This window comes from Chrysochloris asiatica, unplaced genomic scaffold (genome assembly GCF_000296735.1).
Source record: "Chrysochloris asiatica unplaced genomic scaffold, ChrAsi1.0 scaffold00075, whole genome shotgun sequence".
Taxonomy (NCBI): domain Eukaryota; kingdom Metazoa; phylum Chordata; class Mammalia; order Afrosoricida; family Chrysochloridae; genus Chrysochloris; species Chrysochloris asiatica.
Genome location: NW_006408593.1, coordinates 13,161,044 through 13,186,002, shown reverse-complemented (window position 1 = coordinate 13,186,002; position 24,959 = coordinate 13,161,044). Strand labels below are relative to the sequence as shown.

General features: G+C 53.7%; 3 protein-coding genes across 4 annotated transcripts in view; 2 read left to right on the top strand and 1 right to left on the bottom strand.

Moving 5' to 3' along the window:
- Nucleotides 1-689: 689 nt before the first annotated feature.
- Nucleotides 690-12,631, top strand: LOC102836579 (protein kinase C and casein kinase II substrate protein 3-like). The gene is made up of 11 exons (XM_006865071.1): nt 690-801; nt 4,246-4,314; nt 4,545-4,635; nt 4,763-4,919; nt 6,687-6,922; nt 7,033-7,188; nt 9,757-9,932; nt 10,007-10,127; nt 10,314-10,450; nt 11,581-11,702; nt 12,118-12,631. Exons 3-11 carry the CDS (start codon nt 4,582-4,584, stop codon nt 12,231-12,233), a joined length of 1,275 nt encoding a protein of 424 aa, XP_006865133.1. The 5' UTR covers nt 690-801; nt 4,246-4,314; nt 4,545-4,581; the 3' UTR covers nt 12,234-12,631.
- Nucleotides 12,632-13,329: 698 nt separating this feature from the next.
- ARFGAP2 (ADP-ribosylation factor GTPase activating protein 2) lies at nt 13,330-22,831 on the top strand. Of its 2 annotated transcripts, XM_006865069.1 has the most exons (16): nt 13,330-13,681; nt 13,853-13,971; nt 14,528-14,600; nt 15,057-15,188; nt 15,277-15,357; nt 16,135-16,216; nt 16,406-16,462; nt 17,612-17,664; nt 18,148-18,284; nt 18,382-18,513; nt 20,647-20,775; nt 20,855-20,989; nt 21,925-22,051; nt 22,168-22,261; nt 22,341-22,459; nt 22,811-22,831. In XM_006865069.1, the coding sequence occupies exons 1-16, from the start codon at nt 13,610-13,612 to the stop codon at nt 22,829-22,831; spliced, it is 1,563 nt and encodes a 520-aa protein (XP_006865131.1). In that variant the 5' UTR covers nt 13,330-13,609. The 2 variants fall into 2 exon arrangements, with proteins under 2 accessions (XP_006865131.1, XP_006865132.1); XM_006865070.1 differs by lacking the exon at nt 15,277-15,357.
- A 1,034-nt stretch (nt 22,832-23,865) lies between these two features.
- LOC102835339 (chromosome unknown open reading frame, human C11orf49) overlaps nt 23,866-24,959 on the bottom strand; it is a 316,955-nt gene continuing 315,861 nt past the window's right edge. Inside the window, exon 9 of the mRNA XM_006865067.1 lies at nt 23,866-24,151. Coding sequence (XP_006865129.1) covers nt 23,992-24,151 — 160 coding nt within the window. The 3' untranslated portion in view covers nt 23,866-23,991. The remainder of the gene's footprint in view (nt 24,152-24,959) is intronic.

Here is a 24,959-nt window from a genome sequence, read left to right as displayed (position 1 = left end):
CAAGCCTGGTGACTGACAAAAAGTGGGTGGAGGGGAGACAGGATTTAAGAATGGATCGAGGTATAAAATCTGGGAAGAGCGTCGGGGAGGTGGGTGCAGCAGGGAAGGGACGAACTCACGCTTTTTGCCCTACCCCCACCTCGTGTGTGTCCAGGTCTCAGAATGCGCCCTAGATTGGCAGGGAGGGCTGTGCACAGAAATGGTATGGCTTAGGAGTCCCGGCACTTCACTTTCCCAATGGAGATCTTGGGGAAGCCTCTGAAGGGATCTGAGCTTCAGTTTCCACATCTATACAATGGGAATCATAGTTAGCTTGCCATATGGTGGTTGTGATTTCTTAGTCACACGAGTTAACGACTAAGAAACCTGTGCTTAGCGAAAAATATAAGGCAGGGTTTTCCCCAAACCCTTGGGGTGCTGGTAAAGACCCGGTCCCTCCTGGCGTCCACGAGGATTCCAGGCGCTGAAAAGGCCAGGACAGGGCAAAGTCGAAATCGGACTCCCGCAACCGCGCGGCGCCACCCTAGGGAGTCGGTCGTGCCGATTAGCACTCGGGAGCCAAGTCCGAAAGCCTGAGACCCCTCTGTGCCTCGGGCAGCGGTGATGCGATCAGCCCCTACACCCAGTCCGCCGGCTGGGGGGTGGGGGCCGCGCGGCGATGAGAGGGCGGGGCTGGGGGCGGGCTTCCCGGGGGAGGGCCCGGCGCGCTCCGGGAGGCAGCAGGCAGGGCCCGGGAGCGCTAGGACACCGGTCGGAGCGTGGCCAGACCCCCACCCGCTCAAGGCGCCTAGGGAGGACGCGGTAAGTGTGGCCCGGACAGGGGACGCGCAGGCGGCGGTGGCAGGAATCACGGCCCGAGCTGCCTTCTCCGGCCCCTGAAGTTGGCAGTGGGAACGACTCCAGGCAGGGAGCCTCGGGCCCCCCGGCTCGGAGCGGGACGGGAAGGGCTGCCAAGGAGCGCAGGGCGTCTCGTTCGCGGCACAGCAAACCCCACCAGTCTTCCAGTCGGCCTGGGATGGGGCGTCGGGGCTGGAGGGTTAAGCACGGGAGTTGGGGGCCGGTTTCTAGGGCTTCCGAAGGGACCTCGCTTCCCGGCATCCCCTCGCACCCCTCCAGCAGCCCTGGTTCTCGGGCCGCGCCCCAGGCCACCATCTGGAATCCCCGGCGGGGCCGGCCCAGGCCGGGGGCGCCCCCTCCTTTCCCCTCCCCCAGCGGTGACCGGCCGGCCCCACCCCCGCCGAGACCAAGTTCAACAAGTTTGGCCGAGAAGCCCGGAGCCTCCATGACGAGGCCTGGCCCGGCCGCTCCGCGTGGGCCCCGTCGGCTCCGAATAGCGTCGCGCGGGGCTGGCGGGGAGGGGCTGAAAGAGGGGCGCCGCCACCAGGGACTGAGGCCGGCGACTGGCAGCCAGTGGCCCCGAGGTTTGGCGTGGAGGTTTCGGCTTTGGAATGCGTCATAGGCGAGCAGGCACCTCAGCCGGCAGGTTGGGTTTCCTAAAGTGCCCCTTTGTTTTGCCCCTCCCCGGTCCTGCCTCCTCCCCTTTGCCATCGCCGCCCCCTCCCCCAGCCTCTCTGGCCACTCGGTCGGCGGGTTCCAGCCCCTCTAGCTTCATTGCCCTTCTCAGAGGCCACAGACTGCCCCCTCCCTGTGTCCTCAAATCCCAGGGCTCCGGGCTGGAAGGGAGGGGCTGCTGGGGGAAGAGGCCCTTGGGCGCAGCAGCCTCTGACTCAGGACGGAGGGATGGGCAGGGCAGGACAGGACGGCGGGCACCCTCCCAGAGGCATGCCCCCAGCTTCTGGAAAAAGGCCGGGACTGCCTGGGTGAGGGTACCTTAAGGTCTCAGGTAGGGAGGGGGTGTTCTTCCCTGAACCCCAAGACTTTCTACCTTAGTCCTGGCAGCTGTGGAGACACCCCTGCAAGCCCCCCCAAGACTTCTAACCAGTAGGTGCTAGCCCCCAATAATGGGAAGGTGTGTTTTGATCTGCTCTCTGAGTTTTTTGCCTGTGGTGGTGGTTACGTGCTGTGGAGTCGGTTCCAACTCATAGCGACTCTGTACAGGGTTTCCAAGGCTGTAAATCTTTATGGGAGCAGAAAGCCTCATCTTTCTCCCGGGGAACAGCTGAATAGTTTCGAACTGCTGACCTTGCGCTACGCTACCAGAGCTCCTTTGCCTGTGGTAGAGTGTATACTGGGGGGCCCATGTGGGGCCCCTGAAGTAGGCAGGAGACACAGGGTGCTGACCCTCCTTGGAGGAGGTGGTGTTGCTGGATCAGGTGGGGCTGGGAGGCCTGGCTGTGCCTGGGGCTGGGGCTTGTGTTTGCTCTCCAAGGCCGGAGGGAGCAATGCCAGCCCAGCACACACAGCTTGCTCTGTTCTGGGACCAGAGAGTGGGAACGGGTTGGGGGCAGCTCTCCCGGGAGCGGGTAGCATGGAGACTGAAGCCTGCAGGGGCCCAGTCCCTTGATGTCTGGCAGGGTCAGTTCCAGAGGGCCTGTGAGCCAGGCTGCAGTTCTGTATCTCTCCATCTGGTTGGCAAGTCCTGTGTGGGCAAGTGGGACAGACACAGATGAAGTCAGGTGGAGAGCTGGGGACGTTCCCTGCATCCTCCACTGGGGCTCTAGGGAGGCCTGAGGCCACCTTCCTGCCAGCAGGTGGGTAGAAGCACCATCAGGCCAAGCTTCTTCACAACTGCTCCAGCCAGCTAGCAGGATTTTTTTACTCGTCAGGTGGACTTCATTTGTTCAGGTGGACTTCATACATTCAACTGGCAATGACAGTTTCCCCAAATCCATTGCTATGAAACCGATTTCAGTTCATAAAGACCTTACAGGGAGAACTGCCCCATAGGGTTTCCAAGGCGGGACATCTCTACAGTGGAGTCCTGGTGTGGTACTGTAGGATCAGTTAGTGGTTTAAACCCACCAGCCACTCCTCAGAAATCCTATACAGAGTCTCTATGAGTCAGGACCAGCTCAGTAGCACTTAACAACAACAAATCTTTATGGAAGTACACAGTCACATCTTTCCCTTTGGAGCAGATGGTGGGTTCAAACCACTGATCGTTTGTTTGGCAGCCGAGTGCTTTAACCATTGCTCCACCAGGGTTCCTTTACTACTTCCAGTGCCTAGGAAAACACAAATCAGACTCCCGAGGGACTCTCTGTCAATGACTAGGGACAGATCCTGTCCTGTGAGTCACAATCCAATGGGATATGTGCTGTGACAGTGGGGTTACTTGGGCTATGGGAACAGAGAGGACAGAGGGGCAGAGGTACAGGCTGTGAGGAAGGTTCCTCAATTGGAGTTTTGATGAATGAATATGGGCTCTTCAGTTTGGAGTCGGGTTACTGTGACCGACCCCTACTTTGGGGACAGTAGGCACACACTGCCCTCCCAGGCTCGGCTGTGTCCCTTGGACCTTGGACTTGTTCAGAGGAAGGATTTTCCTTCTAGGGGCTGGGAGTTGTGCTGGACACAGCTGAGACTCTGCCTAGAGGCAGGAGGGGAGTAGCCCTGTGCCTCTGTGTCCCCTGGGCTCTGGGCCCGGTGTGGGTGACTTGGCTGTTGGAATTCACCTTGCCCTTCTTTGCAGTTCTGGAGAACATTGTTCTAACTGGCTGATCACCTGTCTGCCTCCCCCATCCGGCCTCTCTGTGGCTGCTTGAGGCTTGTTACCCCGGAGCCCTGCAGAATCTCAGTGAATGTTGTGGGGTTGGAGGAATGTCTTGGCTAGTCCCTCATATTTCTTGTTCACCTGGCTTGAACTTCACGCAAACCTTGGAATGGAAGCGGATCAGGTTGAGGGATTTCCATCTAGGAAGGTGCTGAGACAGTAAAATTCTCTTGTCCGAACTTCCTCCCTAAAGCAGGACCCCGGTCTCTCGGGCCCTGGCTCTTTCTGCTCTTCTGGCACAGAGAGCTGTTAGGATGTGTCTGTGTCCCCTCAGCCTTGCCTCAGTCTGGTAGCAGGGTCGTTTATCCTGCTGTTCAAGGAAAGGAGACAGGGCCTCCCAATGTGGGCACGAGCCCTCTTTATTCATCTGCAGTCTGGGGAGTGGGGACCTCTGCCCACAACCACCCCTGCCTGCCACCTAATGCCTGGCTGGATTGTGTGACCGGACTGGCATCCTCCGGTCTGGAATCTGGCGCTTCTCGACAGCAGCTGCTCTATCTGGGGAGCCAGGCACCGCCCTGGATGGCCAAGCCCCTGCCATCACCCTCTGCTTTGCTTCTGTCAGCTTACAGACATAGTCACAGTGGCAACTTGGAGAGTTGGACGCCCAAGGGACCCCCATAGTGATCTTTAGGCCCCAGGTACGTGTTGTTGGGAGGTGGGGAAGGGAAGGATAGGCCCTGGGCTAGAGAAAGCGTTTTGAAATTGCCATCCATTCCCCTATCCTGCTCCACCTGGGGACCTCTAGCCCCCTTGCCAAGTCCTGGCTCTGATAGTTCCTTGGCTTATGGGGATTATGATGCTGGGATGAGAGAGGGTCTGTTTCTATCCCCAAAAGCATATGCTCAGTTTCCCTCTCTGCCCCCTACAGCCTCAAATCTTCCACCATTCCGTGCTGCGGGGACACCATGGCTTCTGAGGAAGACGCTGGAGGGGAGGCCCTAGGGGGCAGTTTCTGGGAGGTGAGCAGCTGGGGCCAGGGGGCTGTGCTACTCTTTAGGCGGAGCCATCTCTCTAGGGTAAGGGCTAAATGTCAACCCACCAGAGGGCTTCTCCCCGGTGGTGATGCCTCTCTTGTATCTGTCCCAGGCTGGCAACTACAGACGTACAGTACAGCGGGTGGAGGATGGGCATCGGCTGTGTGGAGACCTGGTCAGTTGCTTTCAGGAGCGCGCCCGCATCGAAAAGGCCTATGCTCAGCAGCTGGCTGATTGGGCCCGCAAGTGGAGGGGTGCCGTGGAGAAGGGTGAGCCTGTGCCGGGTCTGGTGGGTGCAGAGGGTCACTGAGGGTGAGGATACCAGGGCAGCTTTTGTGGAAAGTTTGAGGCTTCACAAACCTCCTTCCCTTTAAAGAGGGAAGAGCCTTCTGGTTCTCCTCACCATTGTTTCTCCTAGTTTGTCAGGTACCTTCCTGAGTTACTCTGATATTTCTAACAATGCTGTGGGGTCTCTGGTGTGGCGCTGTGGGTTAATGTGCTGGACTGCAAAGGTGGCTTGAACCTCAAGGTTGGCGGATCAAGCTCATCAGCTGCTCCTTGGAAACCCTATACAGGGTCGCTATGGGTTGGAATCTACTCGAAGGCACTTAACAACAACAATGCTGTTGAGTCCCTGGGAGGTGCAAATGGTTAATGCGTTATGCTGCTGATTGAAAGATTGGAGATTTGAGTCTACCCCCAGGCACCCTGAAAGAAAGGCCTAGGAATTTATGGCCAAAAGAAGCAACCATTGAAACCTTAGGAAGCACAGTTCTACTCTGACACACATGGGGTCACTATGAGTCAAGATTGACAGAAAGGGAACATGTGGCACTGTAAGATAAGCACTGGACTGCTAACCATAAGGATAGTGCTTCAAACCTACCAGCTACTCTTCAGAAACCCCATATAAGGTTGCTATGAGTCGGAACTGACTCAACGACACTTAACACAACAGCATGGTGGAGCTGAGGAGACCTGCTGGTAGAGTGGTTAATGCACTCAGCTACTAACTGAAAGGTTGGTGGTTTGAACCCACCAGCTACTCCATGGGTGAAAAATGCGGCTGTGTACTTTTGTAAAGATTGAAGTCTTAGAACCCGTGTGGGGCAGTTCTCTGGTCTACAGGGTAGCTATGAGCCTAATCACCTCCATAGCAATAGCTCTTAGGGAGATGATCCTGTTCAGCCTATTTATAGAGGAAAAACCTGAAGCGCAAGGAGGTTAAGTGACTTGCCTAAGGTCAGGCAGCAGAGCCTGTGGCAAGTGGCCTGAGATCTTTGTGCTCTAACAAGCTGCCTTCCTGAAGGGTAGGCACTGGTTCTTTCCTCAGAGGTAGCAGTGTAGTGGTTTATGCACCAGACTTGGGTTTGAATCCGGTCTTCAAACTGGTTCTGCCCAGTCCAGTCATGGCCAGTGGAGTAAAACTGGAACAGACCTGAATTTGTGAAATGTGGATGAACTGGAACAATAACAGGAAGGGGGAAAATGATGAGTCAACACCCTGCTAGAAACTTAATTTCCCTCTTAGAAAACAAGGGTATTGCCTCTTGTCCTGCAGAGTCAGGAACCACAATGCCCCACTCAAAGATGGCGGCTAACTGTGGTGAGCATGTATCACTTCCCACAGTCCAGGCCATAGGCCAGTAACCCACATCAGCGTTAACCTAGGATTTTACCCATTCTGTTCTGGTTCCAGTTCATGGACTATGACTGAACCGGTTTGAAGCCTTGATTTGCGTCCCAGCTCCACTTGCGGCTGTCGGGCTACCAGTGAATTTCACTTCTCTGGGCCTCATTTTTTGTCCATTAAATGTTGATTATGACTGAGCGCATCTTAGTTGTTGGAAGCATTCTGTGAACACTCATATGTCAAGACTCAGAGTCAGCATTCAGTTAGCAGCAGTTCACGTCATTGCTATTCACCTGCATCCTCCCCCCGCCCCCCAGGTACCCAGAGTGTGAGCAACTGATGAGAGGGGTGAACACCTTTAGGGTGCTGCCCCTAGCCCGGCCCAACCCATCCATCTCTTTAGGTCCCCAGTATGGCACACTCGAGAAGGCCTGGCAGGCCTTCTTCACAGCGGCCGAGCGGTTGAGTGAGCTGCACCTGGAGGTACGGGAGAAGCTGCAGGGGCCGGACAGCGAGCAGATACGCACCTGGCAGCGGGGGGCCTTCCATAGGCCTGTACTGGGCGGCTTCCGAGAGAGTCGGGCTGCTGAGGACAGCTTCCGCAAGGCCCAGAAGCCCTGGCTCAAGCGGCTGAAGGAGGTAAGCTTGGGTGGGGCGAGCATCAGAGGAGGCCCCTTCCTGGTGGGCATGGGGCTAAAAGGGTTCAGGGAATGGCGTCCAGGGCCCAGAGTCATCCCCATGCCTGCCAGGTTGAGGCTTCAAAGAAGAGCTACCACACAGCCCGGAAGGATGAGAAGACAGCCCAGACTCGGGAGAGCCACTCCAAGGCAGACAGTGCTGTCTCCCAGGAGCAGCTGCGCAAACTTCAAGAGCGGGTGGAACGCTGCACCAAGGAGGCTGAGAAGGTATACTAAGTTGACTCAGGCCAGGCCCCACCCAGTTACCCCTGCCATCGGTTCGATTCTAACTCAGTGACCTTATAGGACAGAGCAGAGCTATTCCACAGGGTTTTCGAGGCTGTAAATCCTTATGGGAGCGGACGACCTCATTGTTCTCCTGTAGAGTGGTTGTTGAGCTCGAACCACCCACCTTTCCATTAGCACCCACACTTAACCCACTGTACCACCAGTGCTGTTTTTCCAATCCCTAGCATTTTTTTCATTTGGTTTTAAATGTTTGTTGTTGGATACCATTGAGTAAGGAGCTCTGGTAGGGGAATGGTTACGAGTTGGGCTGCTAAACTCAAAGTCAGCGCTTTGAAACTGTCAGCTGCTCCGGGGGATAACGATGAGGCTTTCTGCTTCCATAAAGATTTACAGCCTTGAAAATCCTACACAAGGCTGCTGTGAGACAGAACCAACTCCATAGCATACACCACCACCACCACCACCACCACCACCACTGGGTAGATTCTACCTCCCCGTAACCCCACGTGACTGAGTAGAACTGCTCTAAAGGGTTTTCTAGACTGTCATCCTTCCTGAAGCTAGGTCATTCATTGGCTTGCAGAACCGCTGGTTAAGCTTGTTCAAGTATTGACCTTTCAGTTAGCAGTGGAGTGCTTAACTGGAGACATGACCAAGGCTCCTTATTTAATTATTTTGAAATTTGACTTTATTTGCTGCTGTTATTGTTGGGAATATACACAGCAGGACATAAATCGATTCTACAGTTTCTACAGATACACTTCAGGGACACTGATTACACTCTTACTTTCCTTTCCTGACTGGTTCCTCCCCGATGAACATAAACTCACGGTTTCTTAAATTTCCTGTCTAATCCAGTTGCTGTTCTGGTGTGGTGCTGTGGGATAAAGCATGGAAAGGAAGGTCAGTTTGAACCACAAGGCTGGTGTTTCAAACTCATCAGCCGCTCCTTAAAAACCATGTATAGCGTCACTATGAGTCGGAACCAACTTGACGGCACTTAACAATAAACATAAACTCGCTGTCTCTTAAATTTCCTATCGAATCTAGTTGCTGTTGTCAATTTTATCCCAAATACCCCAAACCAAACCCACTGCCACCAAGTTGATTCTGACTTATAGCAACTCTATATAGCGAGAGGTTCCGAGACTGTAAATCTTTATGGGAACAGATAAGAGAGTCTCATTTTTCTCCTATGGAGTGACTAGTGGGCTTGAACTGACAACCTTTCCATTAGTAGCCCTAACTCACAGTGCCACCAGGACTGTTGATCCCATATGCTTTTGTTGTTAAGTGTCATTGATTTGATTCTGACTCAGTAACGCTCAATAGGGTTTCTGAGGCTGCAGATCTTTGCAGGAGCAGAAAACCTCATCTTTCTCTCTTACAGGGGATTGAACTGCCGACCTTGTTAATGTCACATGGTGGTGATGGTTATGTGATTGGAGCCAGTTCTTATTCATAGTAACCCTGTGAAGGATTTCTGGCGCTGTAAATCTTTACAGGAACAGAAAGCCTCATCTTTTTCAGTAGTTTTCAACTGCTGATCTTACAGTTAGCAGCCTGACTCCTAACCTACTGTGTTACTAGAGGGCCTTTGTTGAGTCCATATAGATAATATTTAGAAGAACTTATTGTTCAAGACAGATGTTTTCTTTTTTTCAGTTGGGGTACATGTATATATTCTGGTGTGGTACTATAGGATAAGCACTAGGATGCTAACTGCAGGGTTTTTGGTTCAAACCCACCAGCTGCTCCTCAGAAACCCTATATAGGGTCACTATGAGCCGGAACAGACTGGACGACACTAACAACAACAACAAATACATATGGAGCAAAACATTTGCCAGTTCACCATTTTGTACGTGTACAATTCGGTGACATTAACCATGTTCATCTTGCTGTTCATCCATTACCACTACCCATTGCTCAAATTTCCATCCCCCTTAACAGAAGCTCAGCATCCCCTGAGCAGTGAGCCCCTCTTCCCCGTCCCTCTTGCCACCCCTGATAACCATGAATAAATGTAGGTCTCTGGACATTGTGTCTTCTGGATATTTTGTGTAAGTTCAACATCAGTCCTCATATTGCTTTAAACTTCACCTGCCACCTTCTCTCCAGACTATTTTTTAAAGGAAGAACCTGAAAAAAGGTGGAGACAAACGGAATTCAAGTTATAGGATGATTTTAGCAATTGAGGAGGACCCCACTTTGGAACCCCCCGTGCACCTCTCCTTTCACAGGTTCCACATGGGACGAGGTGCTCACATTGCTTACTCAGCCTAGAGTGCCCTCTCTACCAACTCTGCACATCCAAATCTGCCCCCTCCTCTGAGGTGCTGCTCCATTTCTACCTCTTCCAGAAAGCCATTGCAGAGTTCTTCCATCTCTACCCCTAGGGTGACCCAGTCTTACTCTCACCAGACCTTGAGGGCAGGAGCCGGGTCTTAGGGCTAACTGCCCCTGGGGTTGAGTCCAGTAAATGCTGGTGGGGTCCTGGGTGGAAGAAGGTCTTCTCCTCACCCTGCCTCTTCCCTTCTCACCCAGACAAAAACCCATTATGAGCAGACGTTGGCTGAGCTGCATCGCTACACCCCACGCTACATGGAGGACATGGAACAGGCCTTCGAGGCTTGCCAGGCCGCTGAGCGCCAGCGGCTGCTCTTCTTCAGGGAAACCCTGCTCACTCTCCACCAGCACCTGGATCTCTCCAGCAGTGACAGGTGTGGAGACTGAATGGGATTGGGGGTGTTAGGGCCCAGGGGCCCCGAACTGAAGGCTGTACCTTGGGCCATAGGTTTCAAGAGCTGCATCGTGATCTGCGCCAGGGTGTGGAGGCAGCCAGTGATGACGAGGACCTACGCTGGTGGCGCAGTACCCACGGGCCTGGCATGGCTATGAACTGGCCACAGTTTGAGGCATGTGTTCCAGGCTGCCTGGGCCGGGAGTGGGGGCTCCCACTGGGCTCAGCCTGGGCCTCAGGAGGGAAGCCAGGGCTTGGGCTGATGTGGATTCCTCCTGGGCTCTGGTGAGGGTTGGTGTGGATGACCCTGGCTGCTGCCAGAGCCTTCAGCCCAGCCTGACCGTAAGCATTGTCCCTGAAGGAATGGTCCTTGGACACACAGAGGATAATAAGCCGGAAGGAGAAGGGTGGCCGGAGCCCTGATGAGGTTACTCTGACCAGCATCATGCCCACAAGAGATGGTGCTGCACCCCCACCCCAGTCCCCGGGGTCCCTAGGGTAAGAGCCAGGAGCCTGGCTGTGGGAAGGAAACAACTCTGCCTTACCCTCCTTTTCTCTATCTCCTTCGCTTCATTTGCTACTTGTCTGACCCACTGATACCAAACCCACTGCTGTTAAGTTGATTCTGACTCATAGTGACCTTGTATAGGGTTTCTGAGACTGTAAATCTTTATAGGGACAGACAGCCTCATCTTTCTCCCACAGAGCAGCGGGTGGGTTTGAACTGCTAACCTTGCAGTTAGCAGTCTAGTTCTTATCCTACAGTGCCACCAGGACTTGAAGGGGGTTAAAAAGTGGTTCCAGGAAGCTTTGGACCTGCTTCATGAGTGCCATCGAGTCGATTGTGCCTCCTAGTGAGTGACCCCATGTGACTGAGTAGAACGACTCCTTAGGGTTTCTGGGCTGTCACCTCTATGGGAGCAGATTGCCAGGACTTCCTCCTGCAGGGCTGCTGGGTGAGTTTCAGCCACCAACCTTTTGGGTACTCTGGTAGCGTAGTGGTTACGAATTGGGCTGCGAACAGTAAGGTCAGCAGTTCAAAACTACCAGCTGTTCCACGGAGAAAGATGAGGCTTTCTGCTCCCATAAAGATTTACAGCCTTGGAAACCCTGTAAGGGTTGCTATGAGTCGGAACCGACTCCACGGCACATAACGACAACAACAACAAAAACTGTTGCTTTTAAGTGCCATCAAGTCGGTTTTAACTCATAGCGATCCTGTTTAGGGTTTTCGAGGAGCAGCTGGTGAACTGGCACTGCTGACTTTGCAGTTCAAACTGACCTTGCAGTCCAGTACATTACCCGCAGTGCCACACCACGGTAGTAGCTTAGTGCTTTAACTGTTACACCCTCAGGGCTCTTAGGGCTTACTTAGTCATGATACTACAAGTTTTCATAGTGGTTTCGATTTGTCAGACATTCCCATGTTTCATCTCAACCTCCTCCTCACATCTGTTCCATGTGGTGAGACTCACCCCTGAGCACAGAGTCATGGATGGCACAGGGGGACACCTCCCTTTGTGGCCTTCCCCAAGGTTCTTCCATGGGGTAAGCCCTTGCCCCTGAGTCCTGGCTCTCTATATGGTCTTTCGGCCCCCTGAGCCTGACCCCCCTTCTGCCTCCTTTAGCAGCAGACAGGATGAGGACTGGTCAGATGAGGAGAGTCCCCGGAAGACTGCCACTGGGGTACGGGTGCGGGCACTCTACGATTATGCTGGCCAGGAAGCTGATGAGCTGAGCTTCAGAGCAGGTACCCTGGGACCCCTCTCCTGTACCTTTCCAGGCATTAGGTCCCCCTTACAGTCCTTTATTGGGCACGTTGTAGCCCCATTTTAGGTATTCCAATCAGTCGCTGTTATAATCCTGAACAGGATTCTGAGACAGGGAAGCTAAACACCCACTTCTCAAGATCCAGGTCTTAGATTCTCAAGGCCATCTGGATCCAGTTCCTAGGAGTCCTTGGGGCTGCCTTCCGGGTCTGGGTTCGGCAGCTAGCTGACTCCCACCCCCTCTGGCTGAACCATGTCTCTTTCAGCTGGGCTTTTGCACTGCCCCCTCCTGATCAGTCCTTGACCCAGTTGCAGGGACAAGGGCCGGAGACAGGGGGTGGGGTTGGGGGAAGGACAGCCAGGGCAATTGGCAGTGACCAATCCCTTTTCCCCTAGGGGAGGAGCTGCTGAAGATGAGCGAGGAAGATGAGCAAGGCTGGTGCCAGGGCCAGCTGCAGAGTGGCCGAATTGGCCTGTACCCCGCCAACTACGTGGAGTGTGTGGGGGCTTGACCTGCCCTCACAGCCCTCCTGCAACGTTTTCCACCTGGGTCAGCACCCAGCTTATCCAGGACAGCCCGACCTGAGGGCCAGGAACCTTTCTGCCTCTGTCCCCTGCCTGAGTGAGAGGGATGAAATCCTGGGACCCAGAGAAGGGAGGGGCTTGCATCCAGGAAGAGACTTGTAGGGAATGGCTGAGTCTAGACTGAGGGCCAGATGGGGAGCTCAGGAGATGTAGAGGGTTCCGGGTGCTTGGGCCTCCGCAGGAACTCTGGAGCCACCTGGCCTCTGCGCTTTGGGGTTCCTGGGTGGTATTGAGGTGAGTATAGTTCTGGGCTAGCAGCACCCGCTCTTGTGGTTTGTTCTAGTGTGTATTAAATTTGGAAAAAAAAACAACAACAAAAAAACCAGCATTGTGCATCTTTTTTGGTACTCCCTCCACTCTTGCCAGGCTGCCAGAGGGCATCTGGAGTGAGGCGCTAAGGGAGGTCCGTGGGCCTATGGTATGTTATGGCAACGGTGTGCCTGCTGGGCACTTGCTTTGGAACTTTGGGACCCTGGTCTGGGATGGGAGTGGAGATGAGCCACTGCTCGAAGACGGGTGATGGGGCTTGATTTTTGAGTTGGGTTGGAGCCGATCCGGGCTGATCGGACAACCATGCAGGTTTGTTGTTAAGTATCGGGCGTCAGTTCCAACTCACTGTGACCATGCATAGGGTTTTACGGGAGCAGAAACCCTCATCTTTCTCCCGCAGAACAGCTGGTAGTTTCGAACTGCTGACCTTGAGGTTAGCAGCCTAATTGGTAACCACTACACTACCAGAGCTCCTTGTTGTTCTTGTTATGTGCCGTGGCGTCGGTTCCGACTCATAGCGACCCTGCACAGGGTTTCCGAGGCTGTTAATCTTTACGGGAGCAGAACGCCTCATCTTTCTCCCGCGGAGCGGCTGGTAGTTTCGAACTGCTTACCTTGCGGTTCGCAGCCCGATTGGTACCAGAGCTCCTTTGGGCGTTAATTATTACGTATCAATCAGTAACTGGCCAGAGCACAAGCCTCCGTTTTGGCACCACCTTCTGGGCGAGCTAAGACGTCTGCTGAGCGTACCCAAGGAGGTTTGGGCCAGTCCGCGAGCCGTTGCTCCGCCCTGGCCACGGATTGGCTCGGGCTTGACGCCTCGTTTGTTCTGGTGACCATTGTATAGCGGGGCTGTTGACGTCTCTGCTCCTGTTCCGCCGGCTGCTCATTGGCCCAGGCCCGGCCCAAATCATACCACCCCCTTGGTTGACAAGGGCAGGGCTGAGGCCCACCCAGTTACCCCGCCTTCCCGTACTAAGATTGGTCCGCGACGGGACCCGTCGGTCGCGGTTGTGTCTGGGAAGGAGAGAAAATGGCGGCGGAGCCGAGCAAGACAGAAATTCAGACTCTTTTTAAGAGGCTTCGCGCGATTCCAACCAACAAGGTGCCTGAGTGGGAGGCGCGTAGGACCTGGTCCCGGAAGAGAGGGGGTCTCGGCTCCTCTGAGGCCTGAGGGAGGAAGAGAGGCGCGGGTGGGCTGTTTTCCCGGGATGTCAGAGCCCGGCCTCGACTCGGGGCCCTGACCATTTATTTGCTCATCGCCTCCTCCACCCAGGCCTGCTTCGATTGCGGCGCCAAGAATCCGAGTTGGGCCAGCATCACGTACGGGGTTTTCTTGTGTATTGACTGCTCCGGGGTTCACCGCTCACTGGGCGTCCATCTCAGCTTCATCAGGTGGGCTCTCCGCGCGGTGTGATGCTGTTTGTTTTACCCGGCCGGGGAGAGTGGCGGCCGCGACTAGGGTTGCTCTGAGTCCAGCGCTCGACAGCCCCGGGCGGAGAGTCCGGTCGCTTCCCACGGAAGGGAACCGCATCTGTGGGCGGAAACTTCATTCCTCCCTGGAGGTCAAGCTTAAAGCTCTGAGCGTTAGCTTCGGGGGACTGCAGCTTAGCTGCTTTGACCTTACTGATATGTTGGCTGAATGTGTCTGTCAGACGTGAGACTGGCCGCACTTAGGGGAGCTTCCGCCAAACCCAAGTTTTGTGACTGGGAATTTGACCTCCTTTCGGATTAGGGAAAGTAATTAGTACCCTTCTGAATAAATGAATGAAGAGCAAAGCTTGTGTGCCCTGGGAAGAGTGGAGGAAACGGGGGTGGTGGCAGATTACTGTTTCCTGGGCGTCCACAGCAGCTGAGGCCAAATGATAGGTGTGCATCTGCGAATGAAGGGAGGAGGGGGGACTGCTTTCCCGGTGGGTGCTGGTGGGTGACATGCAGCTCTTGCACGCAGGTCCACAGAGTTGGATTTCAACTGGAACTGGTTCCAGCTGAGGTGTATGCAGGTCGGCGGGAATGCCAATGCGGTAAAGCTTCTTCCACACCCCCTCACCTTTCTTTCCTGGTTCTGCCGAAGACTAACTGTATCAGAAGTTGTTAGGAGGTCGGCTCTGTTGGTCGCTTCTGAGGGTTGGGTTCTGTAATGGCATAGAACACTCCTTTAAACTTGGATGACCCGTTACAGTTCGTTTCAAAGGGACTTCAGATTCAAACCAAACTGGAGAGGTGTACTTAGGAAAAGACCAAGGGAATTGGGGCCACGGCCTGGTGGAGGAAAGATGGGCAGAGTAGGTGTGGCATGCTGCCCTTAAGCTGTGCGTTTTGCAGAGGTTTCTGAGGAACGTGGGCTCTGTGTAAAACCTCAGGTGTCGGTCCTGTATGGATAACTGGCAGGGGGTAGGGACTGCCTTCTGCAGCCCGTTCATTTTTTGCCGTGGTGACCATCACCTGTAGCACATTCCTCTGTCTCCTTCACTCCTCAGACTGCTTTCTTCCGCCAACATGGCTGCACAGCCAACGATGCCAACACCAAGTACAACAGCCGATCTGCCCAAATGTACCGGGAGAAGATCCGGCAAATGGGGAGCGCTGCCCTGGCTAGGCATGGCACTGATGTAAGTGCCCGTTTCCAGGGGTGGGATGGTGAGATCCGAGTGGGAGAACTGAGAGCGTGTGTTTCAGGGGCTGCCTTTTCCCTTCTAGCTTTGGATAGACAATCTGAGTAGTGCTCCCAGTCACTCCCCAGAGAAGAAGGACTCAGATTTCTTCACAGAACACACCCAAGTGAGTGCCCACAGGAATGTTGCCCAAGATGGTTCCTAAGTGCTTTCCTTACCAAGGCTTAGGTCAGTCATGACATGGAGTCGTCTCACCTGGGGTTCCATGGACAGAGGATGTCTGCTCCCCCACCCCCCTTGAGTTGGTGCCTGCTGACTGGGCCAGGTGTTTTCACCTTCCATGAGTGGGGGTACACTGTATTCCTCAGGGATGGGCTCCACAGAGATGTGGGGAGGAGGAGAAACTTCCTGAAGGCCCATGTGATCTCTAGGCCCCTAAACCACTTTTTCTGGAATCTTTTATAAGAAAAGTATTGGAGTTGGAGACTATGAAAGGATTCCCTCCCTGTGCCCCACCCCTATGCGCAGGAGCATTTCCTCTCAACTGACTCTGGGGGCTCAAGTCTTATTTTGAATTCCTGCTCCTTTACTTAGCAGCTCTGTGGCCAAGTCCCTTAATATCTCTGAAGTAGTGATGCATCGGCCTCCTAGGCTTTGTTCTGGTAATAAATGTGCTTCTGTGTGAAAAGCTCTTTGACTTATTCCTGGCACATGATTAGCATCCAGTGATTGTTAGTGGTTGTTAAGGGAGGGGTGGAGAGGGGTACTAGTTCCTGCTTGTTTCTGTAATAAATAGCAGACATGGTTTTCCTTGCTAATCTCCAGTCCCTCTTCCTCATGTGCTTGGAGTAGGCCTTGTACCCACAGGTACTTGTAGGTTCTTAGTGGCCCTTGCCAGCAGGAGTGACTCACTAAGGCTTCTGTGATCTGACTTCCATTTCAGCCCCATGCCTGGGATGCCCACGTCTCTGAGACATCAGACCTCCAGCAGTCAGCCCCACCTGCAGAGAGCAGTGGCCTAACACGTGAGTTCAGTGTGGATTCCAACCAAGTGTCCAACTAAGGAAAGGGACTCTAGCCTAGCTCTGAATGTTTAGGCCTTTTCTCTTTTAGCCTCAGTAATCTGTATAAAGCCAGTGTCCCCACTGTTAACCTGTCGCTTCCCTTAGGGGAACGATGACTCTTACAACTGTCTCCTCCTATTGCACCCACAGAGCCAGAGCAGGGCCCCAGCACAGAGCTGTTGGCTAGCTCACCGAAAGCCTCTGTGGGTGAGTACGTCAACAGGTAGCATGGGCTCAGCTGGGAGAGGGTGGGCCATGAGTGTTTCGGTCTGCTGCTGCCTGCTTGTGTGGACAGAGACCACAGGATACGGAGCGTCTGACCTCTGCAGTGGAGACTGATTGAAGTGGGGGCTGCAACACTGACACCAAGTACTGTAGAGCTAGGGCTGCGGGGATTGATGGACCAGGGGCTGCTGGTGTGGGAGACCTGGGCCTTCGGTGCGTTAGGACTGCTTCTGACCGCAGTGTGGGGAAGCCAGCCTGGACAGGGCACCTAGCTCTGGGGTCTGAGGCTGGCCTGGCCTGTCTGGCCCACTGTGTGCCTTCTGTGAGGAGGGATCCTGCTAAGCTGCTAAAGGCTGGGGGAACCAGTGCTCTTCTCAGCCAGTAGGGGGCTGCCCTTCACCTTTAGTTAGTGTCAAGGGTCATTGAGTAGTTTCCTACTTAAAGTGATCCTGTATGTAGTTTCCAAGGAGCAGCTGGTGGGTTTGACCTGCCGACCATGTGATTCTTGTCCAGTACTGATCCTACAGCACCCCTTTCACTTTTACTCTCCTTAGCGTCCTTCAGACTTGGTTCAAGGTGAACCAGTCCACTTGCTGATCTCAGTTTGTTCTGGTGACCTTTGGGGGAGCTGGGGAAGGAGTCAGGAAATACCTCTGAAATTGACCCCCTTGAGAAGGCTGGCATGATTTGGGCCTTGGAGAGACCTCTGGGCTGGGAGCTGGAGGCTTTCGGGGCAGGGACACCTCTTGCTAGTCACTAGTCTATCTCTCCTCCAGGGTCCATGTATCTGTCAGCTCCAGGGAACCCCCTTCCTGCAGGAGGTAACCAGCAGCTGTTTGGGGAGTTTGGCTTCTTGCTTGCCAGCGCCTCACTGTAGCCACTGAGGCTTGTGTTTGGCACCTGCCCCTGCCCAGCAGTCTTCATGGTGACTTGGGGACTTTGACAGGCTCTGGTGCTCAGCTGGGAGTCAGCAACCTCCCCTGACTTCTCTGTCTTGGGCGCGGATGGTCACAGATCTGTCTGAAGCTGTTCTTTCTAGAAGTTCTTGCTATGAAGCTGCATGGTGTGAACTGAATTGCGGGACCGCTGCCAGCCTTCATCCAGCTCATGCCTGTCCTCTTGCTCACACAGAACTGAAAACCTCCATCATTGGCAAGAAGAAGCCAGCAGCAGCTAAGAAAGGGGTAGGTGGGGAGAGGCCATATGGTAGTGTCGTTAGGAACCAGGACCAGACTGCTTGAGTTCCCTTCTGACCACCACTTGACTGTGGCAGGCACCCAACGCCTCCGAATGTTATCTGGGAAAGGTGGAAAGCTGCTTCTCTTCCAGGGTTCGTGGGAGGAGGCAGTGATATCGTGCATGCCGGGTGCTCCAGTCAGTATCAGCTGCTGTCTTCAGACCTGGGCTTCTGTGGGGCTGTAGGGGCTCTGGGAGCCATCTCCCTTCCCTCTCGGTCATGCTGGCTGAGTTCCTATGAGTTCGGGCAAAAATGGAGTTAAAATCCAATGAGTTTTTCCATGAACGTTTTGAAGCCCCTGTCCAGTTTCCTATCTGAACTTTAAGAAGGAATCCCATCTTTGTGTTTGTGGCTAGCATGCCCATGCCTCAGGGGGGCTAGATAAGGTTGTGGTTGGCAGGGCCCAATGCCCCCTGATTCTCTCTCCTAGCTGGGTGCCAAAAAAGGCCTTGGGGCCCAGAAGGTGAGCAGTCAGAGCTTCAGTGAGATTGAACGGCAGGCACAGGTGGCAGAGAAGCTCCGGGAGCAGCAGGTGGCTGATGCCAAGAAGCAGGCCGAGGAGTCCATGTGAGTGTTCAACCAGGGGCCTGGCAGAGGAGGGATGCTGGGGGGCACAGGCAGGTCGGGATGGATGCCAGCCTCTGACATGTGTGTTCCCTCCAAGGGTTGCCTCCATGCGTCTCGCCTACCAGGAACTGCAGATTGATCGTAAGAAGGAAGAGAAGAAGCTACAGAATTTGGAAGGGAAGAAGCGAGAGCAGGCAGAGAGGCTGGGCATGGGCTTGGTATCCCGAAGGTGAGGCTCAGCCCAGGGATACTGCAGAGAAAGGCCATTGTTCTTCTGGGAACAGTTGCAGCCTTTTCTCAGCAGTGTCTAAGCTTATCCTTCCTCCAAAGCTGAATAAATAAATCATCTTGATTGCTGTCATACAGCACCTAGTGCAGTGCTTGGCACATAGTAGGTATGTGCTCAGTACCACAGGAGCAGGTGCTGTAACAACCAGCGGACCAGGGTGGGGTTTCTTCCTTTTTTTCTTACTCGTGGTGGTTCATAGTCGTGGTTTTATTGGTACACTGTATGGGACAATTTTTCAAAACGTCCCTAGAGTTTGGAAGACCTTAGGATTCCTAGTCCCTGTCAGCTAAATGCCATGTGTGTTGGTGGACACTAGTGACACTCCCAGATGCCCCCTTCTGCTGAGCAGTATGCTTCTGTTTGAGAACCACTTGGCTTATGTTATTGTGGCTTTCTGAAAACACGAGTTGCTGACTAGCTGTATGCTGTATTGTGTTTGCAGTATGAGTTGAATGTTAGAGATTTCAGTAAAAAGTCTTGACTTTTGACTTCTCTTAAGAAATTGAACTGTCAGCACCGAGGCGAGCATTCCTGGTGACAGTTAACTGGTGCCAAGTGTTGGCTCTTTCTTTCAGGGGGCACAGTGAGACTCAGTGCAGTGATGATGCAGTTTGCCTAAAGCCCACAAAACTAGTAATTGGCAGAAGTAGGTTTTAAATGGGGATCCTGTTTGATTACAAATCTGTGTTTTTTTATGTCTTACTTTGCTGGAAAAAGATACAGCTGATAGTTTTTACTTCCTCTTGACCAACATGGGCCAATTGGGTCTAGCTAGTCCCTTTTAGCTTATGTGCTGATATTGTAACCGCTAATCAGCGAGACACAGAATTTTAATCCTGAAAAGGACTTTAGTCTTCTTTCATTCCATGTCAATTTCCAGATAGAAATTCTAAGGAGCTCTGGTAGTGTGGTGGTTACGAATCGGGCTGCTATCCTCAGGGTCAGTAGTTCGAAACTACCAGCCGTACCGCGGGTGAAAGATGAGGCTTTCTGCTCCAGTAAAGATTTACAGCCTTGGAAACCCTGTACAGGGTGTCTATGAGTCGGAACCGACTCCACGGCACATCACAACAACAAATCAGCAAAACATAGAATTTTAATCCTGAAAAGGACTTTAGTCTTCTTTCATTCTATGTCAATTTCCAGATAGAAATGATTGGGTTAGAGTATAAACAGTAGAATGTTTTGTTTAAACCTATTTAAAGCCCACTGCAACAGATTCAAAAGGATTCCCCCAGCTAAAATCTCTATGCTGTTAAGTGTGGTAGAGTTGGTTCCAACCCATAGCGATCGTGAATAGGGTTTCCGAGGAGCAGCTGGTGATCTTGAACTGCTGACGTTGCAGTTCAAACTGGTTTTGCAGTCATTTTGAAATGTATTTATGTACCTCAGATGTGTTTCTTTGCATCAAATTGATTCTTCAAGTGTGTCTGTGGTACATGAAAGTCCTGGTGTGGCACTGTACAGTAAGTATTACATTGCTCACCGCAAGGTCAGCGGTTCAGACCCACCAGTTGCTTTTGGAAACCCTATAAAGACAGGGTTACTATGAGTAGAACTGACTTGACGTCCCACAGCATGGTATGGGGAAACAGAGGCATCGCCTGTGGCATTGTCCACTCATTCTAATGCCCCTTCTCATTGGGAAACCAGACATCAGAGAATAAGGCCAGGCTCTGCCTTGAGCTACTTTTTTCTTAAAACTAACATGGGATACACCTAGGGTGATTAAGAACTTACCCTTTGTGGACATAAGACTCATTATTTCTGACTCGGCATATTTCGTCTTTGCCCTTTTGTATGTATATTGGGGGGATGTGTGTCTGAGTGAAGGCGGTGACTCGAAGTGCAGAAAGTTCTGCCTTGGGGGCACCGAGCTGGTTTGCAGACAGCGCCCGCTCCAGTGCAGCACAACCCTGGGCACTCTCGCTTGGGTTATGTTTGACCAGCTGCTTCACTCCTCTGTGGTCCCTGGGGTCTGGCCCCCCTTGTGCACAGGTGGAGAAGCCGTCTTCTCATGTGTGGTGATACTCAGGCCTCCGTTGAGCGTACACTTGGCCGTTTTCTTTGCAGCTCCGTCTCCCACTCAGTGCTGGCTGAGATGCAGGTGATTGAGCAGGAAACCCCAGTGACTGCAAAATCCTCCCGTTCGCAGCTGGACTTGTTTGATGATGTTGGTACTTTCGCCTCTGGACCCCCAAAGTAAGGCTACTGTTGGGGAGCAGCCTTTGCCACCATGCCTGTCTTCAAAATTCTCAGAGTCACTCTGTTGTCTCCGCAGATACAAGGACAACCCTTTCTCCTTGGGGGACAGTTTTGGTTCCCGATGGGACACAGATACCACCTGGGGAATGGACAAGATGGAGGAGAAGGAGCCGGAAGTGACCATCTCAAGCATCCGGCCCATTTCAGAAAGGTAGCGTGGTCTGAGGCAGCACTTCTGGTGGGATTCTCTGTGGAGGTGGAATGTTCAGTATCGGCCCTGGTCCAGCGTGGGACCCACTAGCCACGTGGCTATTGAGCCCGTGAAGTAGGACTGGTGCAACTTAGGAATTGCAGTTTTCCAGTTGGTTGGATTTGGGTAAATCTAAGTGGCCCCGTTGTGACATGGGGTCCATGATGCTGTAGATAAGCACTGGACTGCTAACCACAAGATCGTCGCCTCAGTCTTACCAGCTATTCCTGAGAAACCCTATACAGGGTTGTTAGGAGTCAGACTCGACTTGACAACACTCAGTGCCTACCGTAGTTGACGGCATAGGAAGCTGGCTCTGGTGTTAAACTGTGCTTAACAGCGGAGGGTCTGGCAGCATCTTCCACTTAGGGCAGGAGGGGCCTGATTCTACGCTTCCTCCCAACCTTCATTTTCTTTATGATTTCGGTTTTTTTAAATCACGTTCCATACTCATCTACAAGTTGACGTATTATCTGTTAATCATTCATTTGTAAAGTGGGAACATAAATGGCTCTGCTAGTAGGGTGAAATGTCATGAGATTTAGCATTGATCCCAGAGTCTGCATCGCATGGTGTAGGGATCCAGGCCTCTGAGAGTAAGGACTGTCACAGCAAATCAAGACATCGGGTCACCTGAATGTTGAGTGTTAGTAGGGGGGTAGCCTAGAGACAGCACAACATCTTGTACCATGACGTCAGCGGTCGTGGTTTCAAGCCGAAGCAGAGGCTCCTCCAGACCATCCTGGCACCCTGCCAAGTGTGGTCACATGAGTTCTCTGTGCAGCCATGGCAGGTGGGCTTCTGACTTCTCCAGTGGCCTTTGCACTTTGTTCTCAGCCTCCCCTGATGGCAGCGGGAGGGGTTATTAGAGATGCTGTTCTCCATCCACCCCTCAGAGTCACAAACCGGAGGGAAGTGGAGAGCCGGAGCGCAGGCCTGGAGTCCAGTGAAGCGCGGCAGAAATTTGCAGGAGCCAAAGCCATTTCCTCGGACATGTTCTTTGGGCGGGAGATGGATTCCGAGGTAAGTGGAATGAATTGTCTCCTCCAGCTGGAGGCTAGAGGAGTGGACAAGAGCGCCTCCCTACCTGATTTGGGCGTTAGTGCTGGGTTATTGACCTTGTCTGTTCCTCACCACAGTACGAGGCCAGGTCTCGGCTCCAGCAGCTCTCAGGCAGCAGTGCCATCAGCTCTTCAGACCTCTTTGGGGAGGTGGATGGAGCTCATGGAGCAGGTAAAGCCCCAGTGGGAAGCCTGTCATCAGAGCTGGGGTACTACTGGCCTGCAGGTCACCCCTTCCCTTGCCTTTGCAGGTAGTGTATCTCTGGGGACGGTGCTCCCTACAGCCGACATTGCCCAGTTTAAGCAGGGTGTCAAGTCTGTGGCTGGGAAGATGGCTGTGCTGGCCAATGGTGTCATGAATTCTTTGCAGGTGAGGCTGGCTGCTAGGGACCTACGAAGTAATGCTTAGAGGTTGTCTTCTCGACTTCATGTGGCCACAGCTCCTCGTCTGAGAGCGCGGTTTCTTGTCTTGACTCCATCCGTGGCCGTGTCCCCTCATCCCGTCACCCCCGCTGCTCTTTCCTCCCTTCCCAGCTTTGCGTGTTCACACAGGGCTTCTCCTGGAGTTCAGGCCATACTCGTCTTTCCAAGTCACAATACAACAAGAACCCCTCCCTGTTGGGACCTGGGTGCCTGCCTACCTGCTGCTGTGGCTGGTGGGTGGTAAGAGGTCAGGGGGTGGTGCCTCCGTGACCCTGCCTTTTCCTCCTCCTTATCCCAGGATCGCTATGGTTCCTACTGACGGCAGTGCCATGGCTCAGGCATATGGTGGTGAAGCTGAAGCCCAGGATGCTCAGGCCAGGGAGGCTTGCCTTGTGGAGGCTGAGAGGATTTGTTACTTTCTCTGTGCGTGTGAGCGGGGTGACCTGAGAGGATCTTGGGTGAGGGGAATGGTCAGTACCAGCCTTGCCCTCTACCTGTGGCATGAGCCCCTTGTTCTCCTCCCTTCATGGCCCCTGCCTATGTGCTAGATTAGTGCCCAGCCGTCCTGCCCCGAAGCTGCTGCTCCATGTCTGACCCCACTGGGAGGTGGGGAGAGAGAGGCCTAGTTCTGGGTCCAGCTCTTCCCCCGTGGAAAGTGTAAGGCTTTTTACTGGCTTTAGGATCCTTCTGGGTAGTCTGGGGGCTTGGGGACTTGGGTGTCAGTTCTCTGGGGCAGTGGGGGAGGCCGAGAAAGTTCTACTGAGGAATGACCCCTGGGAGAGAGGCTCTCTCAGGACTTGATCCTGTGGCCAGTGGCCTCTGGGTGCTGGGAGAAGAGGGGAGGGGAGGACCTTGGGCTGGGTCTTACTAAGGGCTAGAATCTTTACCTGGTACCTAGAGGTGTCATCTGGAATCAGACTGGAGGCCCATGCACCCCTCCCATCTCAACCACCCGTTCCCAGTCCTCACTCAGTGTGTGTGTGTGTGTGTGTGGGGGGGGGTTACTTCTGATTGTCACGGAGTCCTGCCATGCCATTTGCTCTATCCTCTCCTGAGCTATGTCTCTGCCCCTTGGTCCCCTGGCTGGTGGCCACCATGGGCCTTACCAGCCTCAACCCTGCTCTGGATATAGTGAGCCTGCTGTTGACAGAAAGCCAAGCCATGCAGGGCCCTGGGCTCCCCACTACTCGGTCAGCACTACAGGGCAGGGCTGTGCAGCTGGTCGCCCTTGGTGCCATCTTTCCTGTCATGCTGGCAGGCTGGGCCCGGCCCTCCTGTGGGTTGAGGGCTGGGCACCCAAGCAATTCAGACCACTGTTCTCCCCTCTCCCTCCCCCAAAGGGATATGACTGACTTTCTGGACTGTTTGTATTGCAACAAAGTGGTGTCGAAATAAAGCCCCACAGGCGCTGGGCCCCTGCCGGTCTGAGCTGAAGTCCTGTTCTCTCTGGCTCTCCCCTGCTGGAAGCAGGCCCTCGCCTCACTCTTGGGTCCCCCACCGAGGAGGGTAGGGCGACGGTGCAGAAGCTGAGGGGCCTCTCTCCAGGGTCTCAGGTCTGTCTCTTCTCTGAAAGCCAAAGGCCCCTGGCTCATCAGCCCTGTACTGCCGCGAGATTCTGTGCAGCCTCGACCTCACCACCCTGTTGCACGCGGAGGAAAGAGCTAGTATTAGTTGGCCCTTTAACTCACTCCTGAGCCACAGGCTGAGGCGGGGAGTGTATTGAGCGAGGCCTCAGCCTCATGAGCTCATCACATAAGGATTGACTGGGGGCAAGATTTTCAGTAGTGTTTCAGAACTAGAATATTCATACTTGGTTAATTTAAGTCCATGAGGAAGAATGCGCTCACAATGAAATCCTTTTTCCTTAAGAGGGGCTTCTGAGAAGTGGATCAGAAGGGGCAGGTAGAGGGAAGTATGCAACTGAAGTTAGTGAGCCCACCCCACACAGGTACTGAGTCAGAGTGGGACTTTAGCGTGGTTCTCAGCACTGGTGACCACCCGGCCCTACCTGGTTCGTACCCAGCTCTGAGAACTGCTTCAGGGCCTTGAGAGCAGGACTGAGTCTACAGAGATTACATGCAACCTGGAGTTGCTTCTGGACTGATGGCCTCACCCTGCCCTGCCCTTCCTCCTGTCTGCTGGAAGCTTGTGCTCCTCAGGTGGGCTGCTTGTTCCCAGCTGAATGCTATCCTCCTTAGCCCATGGGAAGTGTTGGCAAATGCCTAATGAACCCATGGCTGGCAGGCTGTGCGGTGCCAGCTCTTCGGTGGGCTGCTGGGAAGTAATTGAAGCCTGGCCTAGCGCCGTCTGGGCCTCAGTGAGCAGCTCTCTGGCATGTGTGGACAACTCTCCAGGCTCCCACTTCCCAGTGCTGTTGGAGAGACCAGATCCCACACACGGCCCTTCCCTTTATCCTTGTCCCTCCAGTTCCCGGGGCTGCAGACTCA

What these genes read in the sequence shown, in the direction of transcription:
- LOC102836579 (XM_006865071.1), top strand. Translation starts at nt 4,582, where the DNA reads ATGGCTTCTGAGGAAGACGCTGGAGGGGAGGCCCTAGGGGGCAGTTTC. An exon ending in TGAACTGGCCACAGTTTGAG is followed by an intron (nt 10,128 to 10,313) that starts GCATGTGTTCCA and finishes TTGTCCCTGAAG; the next exon opens with GAATGGTCCTTGGACACACA. An exon ending in TGAGCTGAGCTTCAGAGCAG is followed by an intron (nt 11,703 to 12,117) that starts GTACCCTGGGAC and finishes CTTTTCCCCTAG; the next exon opens with GGGAGGAGCTGCTGAAGATG.
- ARFGAP2 (XM_006865069.1), top strand. Translation starts at nt 13,610, where the DNA reads ATGGCGGCGGAGCCGAGCAAGACAGAAATTCAGACTCTTTTTAAGAGG. An exon ending in TCGGCGGGAATGCCAATGCG is followed by an intron (nt 14,601 to 15,056) that starts GTAAAGCTTCTT and finishes TTCACTCCTCAG; the next exon opens with ACTGCTTTCTTCCGCCAACA. An exon ending in AGAGAGCAGTGGCCTAACAC is followed by an intron (nt 16,217 to 16,405) that starts GTGAGTTCAGTG and finishes TTGCACCCACAG; the next exon opens with AGCCAGAGCAGGGCCCCAGC.